Below are 12,409 nucleotides of genomic sequence, written 5' to 3' on the forward strand. Positions count from 1 at the left end.
TTTCAACCACAAGGTTGTGGGTTTAGGTGAGCTTGAGCACAAAATTTAAAAGATGACACTCAGTTCAGTCCTCAAAGCAGCCAGCAATTCCACAACAGCCAGAGATGAAACAGAAAATACAAAATCATAAGATAGTTACAGGTCGCTATTTGTCCTGTTATATCTGTGCTGGCTCTCAGGAAGAGTAACTCACCAAGCCTCACTGTCTTGCCTTTTCCCCACTTCCCTGCAATTCTCTCTCTAAGGCCTCGACTAAATCTGCCTCCACCACACACTCAGGTGATGCATTGCAGACCTTAACCCGTGCACCAGCTGACTCACCTGAAAGCTGTTAATGGTCCCTTTAAATCATGTTGGTCAAAGGTTCATCCTGCTGCTAAATGCACGTTCAGCTCTGCGGGGTTAACAGAGGCTGTTAGCTAGAGCGGCGAGGCCTAAAGTGACAGTGCTGAAGTCAAATTTTAATCCCATGCTTAGTGACATTACAATCCACCTTCTTGACAGATCCACATTTGGTTCTCACTCGTTACACCACACACACAAAAGCGCTCACCAAGCTGGAAATTGCAGTGGGTGCATCAGAAATGAGCGAGAGTATTGCGGACACCATTTCAACAACCATTGCAATGAGACACATCAGTTGATTAGACATCAGTAAAATAACACGACAGGTCAATTAAAATCTGGCTCAAATGGTACAACTGAATTTTAGTATTTCAATCAAGGTAGATGATGATGTTGTAACAGATTAACTATTGGTTTGTAGTTCATAAACCTGCTACTGTCTGATGTAAATTCAAGTTCCCTTCTTGCCCAAGAGAATAATCTGGTTAATTTTCAAGATCAAACTAAAGAAATGCAGGAGATACAAATTACTACCATTCTTCGCTCCAAAATATATCACCGAATCTCAGAATTGTTACACTGCCCATCTGTCAGCGCCAACTCTTTTCAAGAGCATTAATACCATTCACGTGCACTTGGTTTCTCTTCAAATAATCATTAAATGCCCTCTCAAATGCTTTGATTGAACCCATCTCCACCACTCTTCCAGTCAGTGTATTCCTGACTAACCAACTAATCGTCATGTGAAAATTTTTTTTCTCTCACAATGCATTTGCTTCTTCTGCACATCAGCTTAACTCTGTGACCTCTCGTTCTTGATCCTTTTATGAGGGAGACCGGTTTCTCCCCAGCTACACTGTCCAGCCCATCATGATTTCGAACACCCCTATCAAATCTCCTCTTAGCCTTCTCCTCTCCAAGGAGAGCAGTTCCAACCTCTCCAATCTATCCTCATAACAGATACTTTTCATTGAATAGAAACATAGACAAGCAACAGTTGGAAGACTGGAAATTATACTTTAACACTTCCTTTTGGGAAACTGAAAGGTTATCCACTTACCATATCGATGGTGGCTCTGACCCTTCAATTTCTAAGTAATCATATTTGTCTTCCAGCTGAAAATCTGTGAAAATGAGAGAAATGGTGTCCCCACGCTCCGCAGCAATAGTCCAGGTGCAGTCCGCATTATTATAATACTCGCCAGGAAAGTTTGGGCTGGAAATAATGCCACTGGATCCTTGCAGGGTTCCACCACAGCCATCTTCAGCTATTTGGGAAAAGAAAATCAGCTGTTCAGTTTCTAGTATTAGTGTACAACAAAAACATGCATTTACATGGTGCTTTGAACACAGTAAAACATCTCAATTCAGCTTGCAAGAGAAATATGTTGCACAGGTGGTCAAAAGCTTGGCATTTCTTAAAAGAGGAGAGAGAGAGAGAGCAGATTTAAGGAGGGAATTCCAAAGCGTGGGGCCTGGTAGCTGAAGATGGTCATCAACATTGAGTCTCAGGCGAAGGAGAGATTTGAACACAAAGATAAAGGTGAGGTGGGAGGGGAATTAATTTGTTGAACATCACTTTTAAATATTGCTGCCCATGTTAACTGTTCCCCCAAACTTGGAAGTGCAAGGGTCAGTAGACCTGAAGCCAGTGTAGATTAACATCATCAGGGTGATGGCTCAGCTTGACTTCCTGCCACTTCAGGATACGAGCAACAGAAACTTGAGAATGGAAGATGAGAAGCCAAACCTGGAGAGCAAATGCAACATCTCCTACTGAACAACGGAACATTTTCAAAGCAAATATTGAATGCTTCCAATTTATGCACCTGAAACGGGATTTCTTTGCAGGGTGTATATTTACCCTATGATTATAAATGGGTTTATCTGAAGCCTGATGTCTAAAACTAGTTTCCATTTGGCATCCAAGTTGACGTTAATGGCAAAGTGATGCTTTGGAGGAAACCTTGGCATTTTTGACTGAGCAGACAGAGCCACTTTGGTTGAATTTCATGGCTGCTGTGGTGGCCCAGTCCCCCAGCTGGAGACAGCCCTGCAGTGGCCACTCCCCCCCCGACCACCTACAAGTCTCAACCAGGCACTTAATCCACCGTCCATTGGGGTCCCTGGGGCTTTCAGGATGATGATGCTGCTTTCTAGAGATCCCAGCTGATCATTTGTTCAGCAGCCCTTAAGATCCAGCTGTGCCACTGGAAACAGCATCAATTGCCCAGGCTGCAGGAACACTGGGATGAAGCTCTGGCAGAGAGATGAGTGGGGTGGAGGTGGAGTTATTGGGGAGAGCAGGGTCATGCCTTCCTGCAGGAGTGACTAATAAAGTCATCGAGGTGCTCAGCACAGACAGGCCATGCTAACTTCCCTCTCAGGTCATCCAAACAGGCGCCAGGGAGTGGCAACTCAGGGATTTTCACAGTAACTTCATTGCAGTGTTAATGTAAGCCTATTTGTGATACGAATAAATAAACTTCAAAATTTAAAAACCATCCCTGAGATTAGACTAAATGGCCAGCAGTCTCCCGATTTATCCCTTCCTCCATTCTCACACTGACTGTCGTCCAGTCCTTCCGACACCTCTCTGGTGGCCAGAGAGAAATTGAAAATTATTGCTAACACCCTTGCTATATTTTTCCTTGCCACACACAACAGCTTGGGAAACATTTCACCTGGAAATCTTCGAACTCTCCCTGTGCCCTCCGGCTGTATGCATTGTGATCTTTCATGGGCCCTACTCTTTCCCAGGTAATACTTTTACCTTTAATGTACTTGTAAAACAACTTAGAATTTTCCTTTGTTTCACCTGCCTATATTCTTTCATGTCACCTTTCTGCTCTCTGAATTTATTTTTAAAGTTCCCTCTTGCATATTCTAGTTCATGACCCTGCTCTCCACAATAACTCCATCATTCTCATTTGCTGTATTCTATTCTGCCATGAGCCTCCCTTTTTCTCTTTATCCAATGCTGTATATCCCTCGATATCCACGGTTCACTGGGTTTATTGGTGTCACCTCTTTTCTTTATTGGAGTATGTTCGCTGTATTTCCTTCTGAATGACATCCCACTGTTCCATTAGTGTCTGCCCCCAGTACACTCCAGCCAAATCATATCTGAACTTACTAATTAGCGAATTGATTTCTGCTCCATTGTTGTTCTTTTCTGTAACAATCTTGAATCTAAGTTATGATGGCTGTCTGCAAAATGCTCCCCCCGATACTGCAGCCACTTGCTTGGCTGAGTTACCTCAAAGCAAGTCTAAGACCGTCCCCTCTCTTATTGGACCTTCCACATTCTGGCTTAAAAACTTCTCCTGGATGCATTTTAATAATTCTTCTTCCTTTAAACCTTTCACATGTTGATTATCTCAGTTGATGTTCGGGAAGTTGAAATTCCCCACTATCACTCCTTTATTACTTTTACTCATCTCTGAAATTTGCCGACACGTTATAGGATCCCGACAGAGCAGAAATAGGTCATTTGGCCCACTGAGTCTGCACCGACCACAATCCCACCCAGGCCCCATCCCCAGAGCCTGACACATTTCCCCTGCGTAGTCCCTATCACTAAGGGATAATTTAGTAAGGCCAATCGACCCAACATGCACACCTTTGGATTGTGGGAAGAAACCCTGCAGACACAGGAAAATGCGCAAACTGCACACAAACTGCGACCCGAGGCCGGAATTGAACCTCGGTCCCTGACACCTTAAGGTGGCAGTGCTAACCGCTGTGCTACCATGCTGCCCTTCTGTTCTTCTATTTCCTTTTGGACTGTTCGGCGGGGGGCCAGGAGAACACACCCAGCAATGAGATTGTTCCTGTTTGGTTTTACCCACATGGCTTCTTTAGAAGAACCTTCTCAGGTGTTGCCCCTCCTTACTGCTGTAATTGATTCCCTGGTCAAAATTGTGACACTTCTCCTCTTTTATCTCATTCCCTGTCTCTCCTGATGATCCTATATCCTGAAATATTGAGTTGCCGGTCCTGCCTCTCTCTAAACCATGTCTCAGAGACAGCAATGCCATTATATCTCCATATTCTAGTTTGTGCTCTCAACTTATCTGCCTGGTTTGTCAGACTCCTGCATTAAAGTAAATACCAACTAATCTTGCCAATCTCCCCTGGGTCTTAATTAGCCTCTAACTTATGTGCCTTCCTGACTAGCTTGCTGTTTTTTTTTCCAATTCTGGCTGTGCATCTTCCCCTGTTGAACCTTCTCTCAGGCACCCACAACCATTCCAAATGAGTTTTAACCCTCCCCAACAACATGGGCAAACCTCCCCGCAAGGACGCCAGTACCATTTCAGTTCAGGTACAAACTGTCCGCCTTGTACAGGTCTCACTGTTTTCGAAAATGGTCCCCATACGATTAACCTGCAATTTCTAAATTCACTGGCACATTGCACCAGATGTAATCCAGAGATTACTATCCTTTGGATCTTGGATTTTAATTTACTTCCTAACTTGCTAAATTCTGTTTACAAGAGCTCATCCCTTTTTCTCCCGGTATCATTGGTCCAGTATGTACCATGATCTCTGTCTGTTTCTCCACCTGCATCAGAATGCCTTGTGGCCAGTGACATTCTGACCCTGACACCAGGGAGCTAACATACATCCTGGAGTCTCTTTAAGCTGCAGAAACACACTTCTGTTCTTACAACTGAATCCCCTATCATTCAATTCTGTCCATTGTTTGGTCTTCAAGCTATCTTAAAAATTCAATGCTGACAAAATTGAAAATTGCCCCATTGCTGCATTGCAAGCATGTGTAACAAACATGATTTTCTTCTTGGTCTCAAGGCCAAGAGATTTTCTTGTCAAGAAAAATAGCACCTGAAAGGGGATTAGACCCTAAGACATAGGAGCAGAATTAGGCCACTCGGCCCATCGAGTCAACTCCACCATTCAATCGTGATTGACCTTTTTCTCATCCCCATTCTCCTGCCTTTTCCCCAGAAACCCGATCACCTTATCAAAAACCTATCTAACTTTGTCTTAAAGACAGTCAATGACCTGACCTCCATAGCCTTCTGCAGCAAGGAGTTCCACAGATTCACCACTCTCTTCTATGCGCTTACAATTCTCTCCACAGCCAGTTTGCCCCGTCTCTTTCTTCTTTCATGATAAATTATAGCTGATGAGCTCAAAATGGCCAAGCAAAGAAAGGATACTACTATGGCCTGATGGGAAAATGGCTAACTTCAGAAAAGAGGTTTTAAATCCAGGCTTTAAGTGTGCAGACTTCTCTATCTACGTGCAACTAATGTCTTTGGTTTTATGACGGGTAATAAAGTCAGCAGGATTCTGGATCCTTCTTATTTTCAAGGGAGAAGCTGACCATGACTAATCCACAGGATGGAAACAACACACATCCCTGATAACAAACTCCTTCTGATCAATCAAATGGACAAGAACCAAATACAAAATGGAATCAAAAAGGCTGAGGACAAATGTCCTAAGGTCAGGCAGCCTGCAATAATCCAAACTATAATTTGAATGATGCGCCTATGATCAATGCCTACGTGTAGGAATCCACGTTTTCCAGCCAAGCTTCGAGGATAAATATTGGGGTTTTTAAATTAAACAAAAAAAAGGAAACCTCAAGCTTTAAGATGGATTAAATCTGACCCTTCTCCACACCTAACCAGCACCAGTGGGTGGAGAACCACTACATGTCCATTCGGTAAGTACAAGTATTCAAAATCTATGTTTGTAAACTTATGATAGTAGATTTATAGGGGAATCAAAGCATTTATTTGTAATACAGTGTCAGAGAACAAGTCCTTAGCAGTCATAAGTAAAGATTTTTTTTACATTTTTTTAATAAAGACATGATTTGCTTTAAAGGTATGAGTTTTTGCGTCTTTCAATTAACTGCAACAAGAGTTACGTTAACATAACCATCTCTATAAAGAAAAATACCCAGCAAACTATTAAGCAGTAAAGCAGGCAATAGAAATATGAGCATTTGAAAGGTAACTAAAAATTTTAACTTATTTCACTGCTAATATACTGAGCAGATATAATTAGTAGAATAAATTACATTTTTGAGATTCTCTTAATTAATTTTTCACATGTAAAATATTTAAAAGATTTAACAAGAGAAACAGAATCCCCAGAAATGAATAAATCCATGTTAAAAAATAATGCTGGCTGATTGGATTGACTAGAACTGCTGAAGGCAGTGAAATATCAGATGGGGTAAGGAAGGTGAACCAGAGATAAAGGGATGCGCATTCTTGCAAGTCAGTGAGTAACGAATGTTCAGAACATAGCCCATTGATCAGCAATGAAGTATGAGGCAAAAATTCATCTCCCTGATTTGACAATTTCTCATTTGAAAAATAATATTGTCTGGAATGGGGGATATTCACATTCTTGTTTAGCAGGAGGATGGGCGGCAGAATGAAATATTAAAAAGAGAAACAAAACTTGTACCGAGAACTAAGTGAAAAAGTAGCACAGAACAAGAGTTCAGAATTGGATGGGGGAAAAAAGAAATCAAACATGGGCAAATAGTTACCAGTACAAGTTAGGTTTTCTATGCATATGTTTAAATACATGTAGGGTAATAAATAACGTTGGTGAGTTTCAGGCACAAGTCACCACATGCTTCTCTGTATAATGACTCTTGAGATCTAGCTCAAAGTAAAGGAGGAAAGATGCTTAATATTCAAACTTGCGAAATATCCAGCAAAGTTAGGGAAATAAAAAATTGAGGGTGGGGTTGGGGCAGTGGGGGGAGAGGCAGAAATGATATTTTTGATCAAATAAGCTATTATACTAGACAGGTTTGATATAAATGAAGGACCATAAACAATATTTATGTAGTTAGAGTAAAAAAAAATAGAGGAGCAGTCCAGGTCAAAATGTAATAAATGCATGGGGACTGCATGATGATCCGGAGGATCTTAAACAGCGCACACCGAGTTTAAAGAGTGGAAAGGGTGATCCCTCAATGACCAATAAGCCAAATACTGGTGGTGGATAAATACATGACACAAATCCATGTTGAAATTAACGTGCACTTGGATAAGGATAGGCAAATAATGAAGTTATTGATGAGGACAATATGGTTGACAAGGCCAGTATTAGGGTTAATAAGTATAATGTGGTTGATGTTGTGTATATGGAATTTCAAAAGCTTTTTGATGAAGTGCCATAAGAAACTTGGTAAAATTGATGTCCATAGGAGTGTAAACAGCAGTATGGATTCAATTTTGGCAGAGAACAGGAAACAGGGGGTAGTGGCGAACAGTTGTCTTTCAAACTGGACAGAAGTGTCTCCCAGGATCATTGTTGGGGCAATTTTTCTATATATTAACAGCTAGACTTGAGTATAGAGGACATCATTTCCAAGTTTGCAGTAACATGAAATATTGAAATGTAGTAAACAATATAGATGACAGTAACTGATTTCAGAAGGACATAAATGGATTGATAAATGGCAAATGTGTAGAGTGATGAATTTTGGCGGGAAGAATGACAAGTGGTAACATAAACTAAATGGTGTAACTCTCAAGCCTGTGCAGAAGAGGGATCTGATGTATATACAGGGATCTTTGAAGCGAGTAAGATAAGTTATGAATGTTTTAAAAAGCCAAGCCCAGGTTTCATTCATAAAGGCAGAAAAAAATGTTAGACGATTATGCTAAACCTTGATATAAAAAGTAAGCTGGTTCAGCCTCAGCAAGAATGACCAAGAATTATGTTCAATTGCAGTTACTGTACTTTAAGATGTCAAAGCCTTCGAGAAAGTGCAGCGGGATTTGTCTCAAATGAAACTAGAGAAAGAGGACTTGTTCAAAAACCATGAAGGGCTTTGATAGACTAAGTGAGGAGCAACACTTTCCAGGCACAGAACGGTCAATAACCGAAAGACACGGATTTAGAGTGATTGGCAGAGAAACCAAAGGTGGTATGAAAAGGATAAAGATTGTGCAGGAAGTTATCATGATCTGGATTGCATTGCCTGAAAGAAAGGTGGAAGTTGATTAATTAACAATTTTCCAAATGGAATTGGATACATTCGTGACAATGAAAGAATTATGGGACATTGGGACAGGATTGGGCAGTGGACTGACTTACTGCTCTTTCAAAGTACTGGTATAGGTATGATGGGCCAAATGGCCTAATTAGATGCTGGATCATTTGATAGTACTCAGCCACAAAATGGAGTTTTATCATGTCATCTTGTACAATTAATCATGTTCAGGGACGTCTTTAAGTAGCAATGAACTGTGATTGAAACAACTTATCCATATAGTCCACATCACCTGATACAAGAAATCAGAATTGACAAAATATATACAATTCAAACTGCCACCTCATATAAAAATAATAGATTCATGGCTATTCCTGGTCACGTAAAAACAACTCACCAATGTTGGTTCTTATTCGGGAAAAATTCTACTCTTTTATAGACCTATAAACTGACCTTCAGTCAGAAAGATAGTCTTCCATTACTGACAAATCACTGATAGAACTACAAAATATAATGAGCCATAAATAAAATTCTAATTCCCAAGTGGAACCAATAATAAATCTTTATTATTAAAACATTGAAAGGAGCACATCATCAGAGTGTAAAATATACCCGTTCTTCATGGTCACTGCCTCAGTTCCTAACATTAGGTGTCATTTTTATTATAAATCATAATAGAATGAACTCTATAATAGAATTTTCTATTTGCATTAATTGCTTATGGAATCCAGTAGACTCGACATGTAATCACTGTGGTACCGGATTTCAGGAGCAAATTTGAAATCTTGGTCCAACTGATGGTAAATTTGTTTCCAAGGGGAATGCTTTTGTGCAGAGAAAAGCCACTTGCTTAAAGGTTATTTGTTCCACTCTATCGCATTCGTCAGCTGTAGTACTTAATTCTGATAGAGTTCAGCTTGGCTTGACAAGAAGAGAAGATATAGACAAGGTCAACTTTTCCATCTATGATTATCTTCCTTATTTTCTTCACGTATAAGCACTTCCCAACTTATTTGGCAAACATTATTATAATACTTGCAAATTTAAGATGTGATTTATGTGACCTCTTAATCTCCAAATTACATTTAATCTTTGTACTCTAAAGTAAGAATTCATAAAATTCAAAGCATTTATTGACAACTGCCTGAAAATTATAACCATAAATAGAAAACAAACAGCAAAACATATGACATGTTTGTAACTTGAAAATCTTTCATTTTGAAAGATAATGGTGCCACATTTTTAAAAAAATATTAAGATTGTGGAGAAGTTTTACTGTAATTTATCAGGGATGTGGGCTTTGTATGACTGGGAAAACGAGAGAAACTGATTATTCTTCTCAGAGCAGAGAAGAGGTTTAATATCACATAAGATTTGAGAGGTTCTGATAGAGTAGATGGAGAGAAACTGTTTCCATTGGCAGGAGAGCTGGTTACTAAATGATTTAAAATAACTTCTGGGAAACGAAGGACAGACATGGAGAATTTTTTTTAAAGCTCAGTGGGGTGCTGAGATCGAGGCTGGTATTTTCCAGCCTTTCGTGCCCCGCCGTCGTTTCAAGCAAGGGAGAAAAATTCGGCGCTCAGCCAAACCTCCATTGACTGGAGCAAGATCAAAAGAGTAGATGAAGTAGATTCAATAATAACTTTGAAAAGGGAGTTGGATCTCCACTTAAAAAGGAATAATTCACATGCCTATGGGGAAAGAGCGATGGGGGGGGGGGGGTGGTGATACTAAGGGGTCACTCTTTCAGAGAGCTAGAACAGGTATGATGGGCTAAACGGCCTCCTGTGCTGTCCCATGCTCTGCCTTCATCACCGTACCAGAAAAAGATGTACCGAGCTATTCGGACACAGGAATGATTATTCACCCCAAAATTCTACCTCGTAACTCATTATCCGTACCAAAGACTTACAATAAGCAGAAGAACCAGTTGACATAATTGTTCCATCCAGGCTAAGCCTACTTTCCTCAAAGCTTCTTTGTGTAACTGACTGTTGTTGAGATTATGAATAAGAAATGAGCAACAGGAGTTTCTAATGGAAGGGAGAATGGTTGAATTAATGTATGAAGGGGATGTAATTGAGTATAATGTGGGAGTAAAGCTTTGATGCTGTGTCACTATTAAAGTTGTCAGTGTACATGACAAATCCTTGAGATTTAAGTGTCAGAAACACACTGTCAAGAAACATTAAAAAGGATTTTTCAAATGCAGATTTGAATTTCGGATCTTATTTTGAGAGTACCTCCTATACACCTTCAATCTATTATGGAAATCTCAAAATAATTATCAGTGGCATCTGACTGACAAGTAATGATTGTACTTAGCTGTCCAATGTTCTTTTATTGGAGGAAGGAACATGTAGCAATCATAACTTTTTTAAACTATTGTTTTCACTGAAACGCTCCTTCATTTTCAATTATTTTGGAAGAGATTTTTACAAATTATTTCAAGGAATGTGGCCATCACTGGCTGGACCAGAATTTATTGCCATCCCTAATTGCTCTTGAACTGAGATGACTTGCCAGGTCATTTCAAAGAGCAAAAAAGAGTCAACCACATTGCTCTGCGCCCGGAGTCACATGTAGGCCAGACTGGTAAGGATGGCAGATTTCCTACCCTAAAGGAAATTAGTGAACCAGATGGGTTTTACAACAATCTATGATAGTTTCATTTTAATTACTGGGATCAGCTTTTTATATTCCAGCTCTATTAATTGAATTTAAATTCTGCCAGTTGTTGTGCTGGAATAAGAACTGGCACCTATCAAACCATCGAATCCCAACAGTGCAGGAGGTGGTCATTTGGTCCATTGAGTCTGCACCATCTCCCCGAAAGAGCAGCTTACCCAGCTCCTCCTCGTTGTCTTATTCACAAGCATTTTGCATGGCTAATCCACCCAACCTACACATGTTGGCACACTAAAGCCAATTTAGCATGGCCAATCCATGCAGCTTGCACGTTTTTGGATTATGGGAGGAGACCCATACAGACACAGGGAGAATGTACAAACTCCAAAACAGTCACCCAAGACCGGAATAAAACTTATGTCCCTGGCAGCAATGCTAACCGCTATGTCACAGTGCCACCCTTCCCTAAGCATTAGCTAGGGCCTCTGGATTACAGCCCAGTGACATTATCACGACACCACAATCTCCATCATCCTGTGGTATTTTCATGATAAGCTATTAAGTAGCTGAAATTACAAAGTAAGCCAAATTCATATGCAATGGACTCAGAAAAACTGGCCTATCCACTGTCTTACTTCTATCTATTAACCTGCTGTGAAATCTCCGAGGTAATTATCTTCCAAATTGGATGATCCTGTTGGATGCTCATTTCAACAAAATGCTCCTCACAGAAGATTTCCCTTTTCTTTGATATCAAAAGATAACTCTAACCCTCATTCAGCTTCTCCAACTGGACTCTGAAATACTTGGATGTAGCCTTGGGATAAATGCGGATCTTGGCCTTGCTCCCTTTACTTTTCCTCCATCCCTCTCGGGAAACTAAAAGTATTCACTAATACTTTTGAATGGTCCCCCAAAGCCGAGCCTGAAGGATCTCCAACTAGTTCAGCCACAGCTAATCTCTCTCCATGAAGGTTAATGTGTTTCCCTGTATAATCATGTGTGGGCAATGAGCTGATCATTGTAAGTTACTGGTGCCTTTCATGTGTAACGGGTCCCGTGTCGGGGGCTAGTCTGGCCATCATATCTTCCAACCTTAAGATTTAGATGTCAGACCGGAAACATTTCTATGTTTGTACTCCGATAACTGACATTGTAGCTCCCATGTCCACCTCCATCTTCAACGAATGGCCAATCACTAGTAATTCTACCATCATTGGGGCAATTTTTCTTGTGATGATACAATTCAATTGTTCTGTCCCTGTCTCTCAAAGGGAGGGCAACTGCACTATGTGGACAGGTACCAGCCTCGGTATTTTTACTAGGCAGCACATACTTTGCCTGTTCCTGAAATTTCGCCTTGGGCTGTGCCCTTTGACAGTGCTTGCAATAACCCATCATCTGGCAACTGTACCTTTCTGGAGTATGTTCTTA

At 40.5% G+C, this 12,409-nt stretch overlaps 1 protein-coding gene across 1 annotated transcript in view; it reads right to left on the reverse strand.

Moving 5' to 3' along the window:
- Window positions 1-12,409, reverse strand: part of csmd3b (CUB and Sushi multiple domains 3b) — a 1,478,622-nt gene that overhangs the window by 968,776 nt on the left and 497,437 nt on the right. The window contains exon 3 of the mRNA XM_080194817.1: window positions 1,406-1,613. Coding sequence (XP_080050943.1) covers window positions 1,406-1,613 — 208 coding nt within the window. The remainder of the gene's footprint in view (window positions 1-1,405; window positions 1,614-12,409) is intronic.

This window comes from Carcharhinus amblyrhynchos, chromosome 8 (assembly GCF_965287045.1).
Source record: "Carcharhinus amblyrhynchos chromosome 8, sCarAmb.v2.hapA, whole genome shotgun sequence".
NCBI lineage: Eukaryota > Metazoa > Chordata > Chondrichthyes > Carcharhiniformes > Carcharhinidae > Carcharhinus > Carcharhinus amblyrhynchos.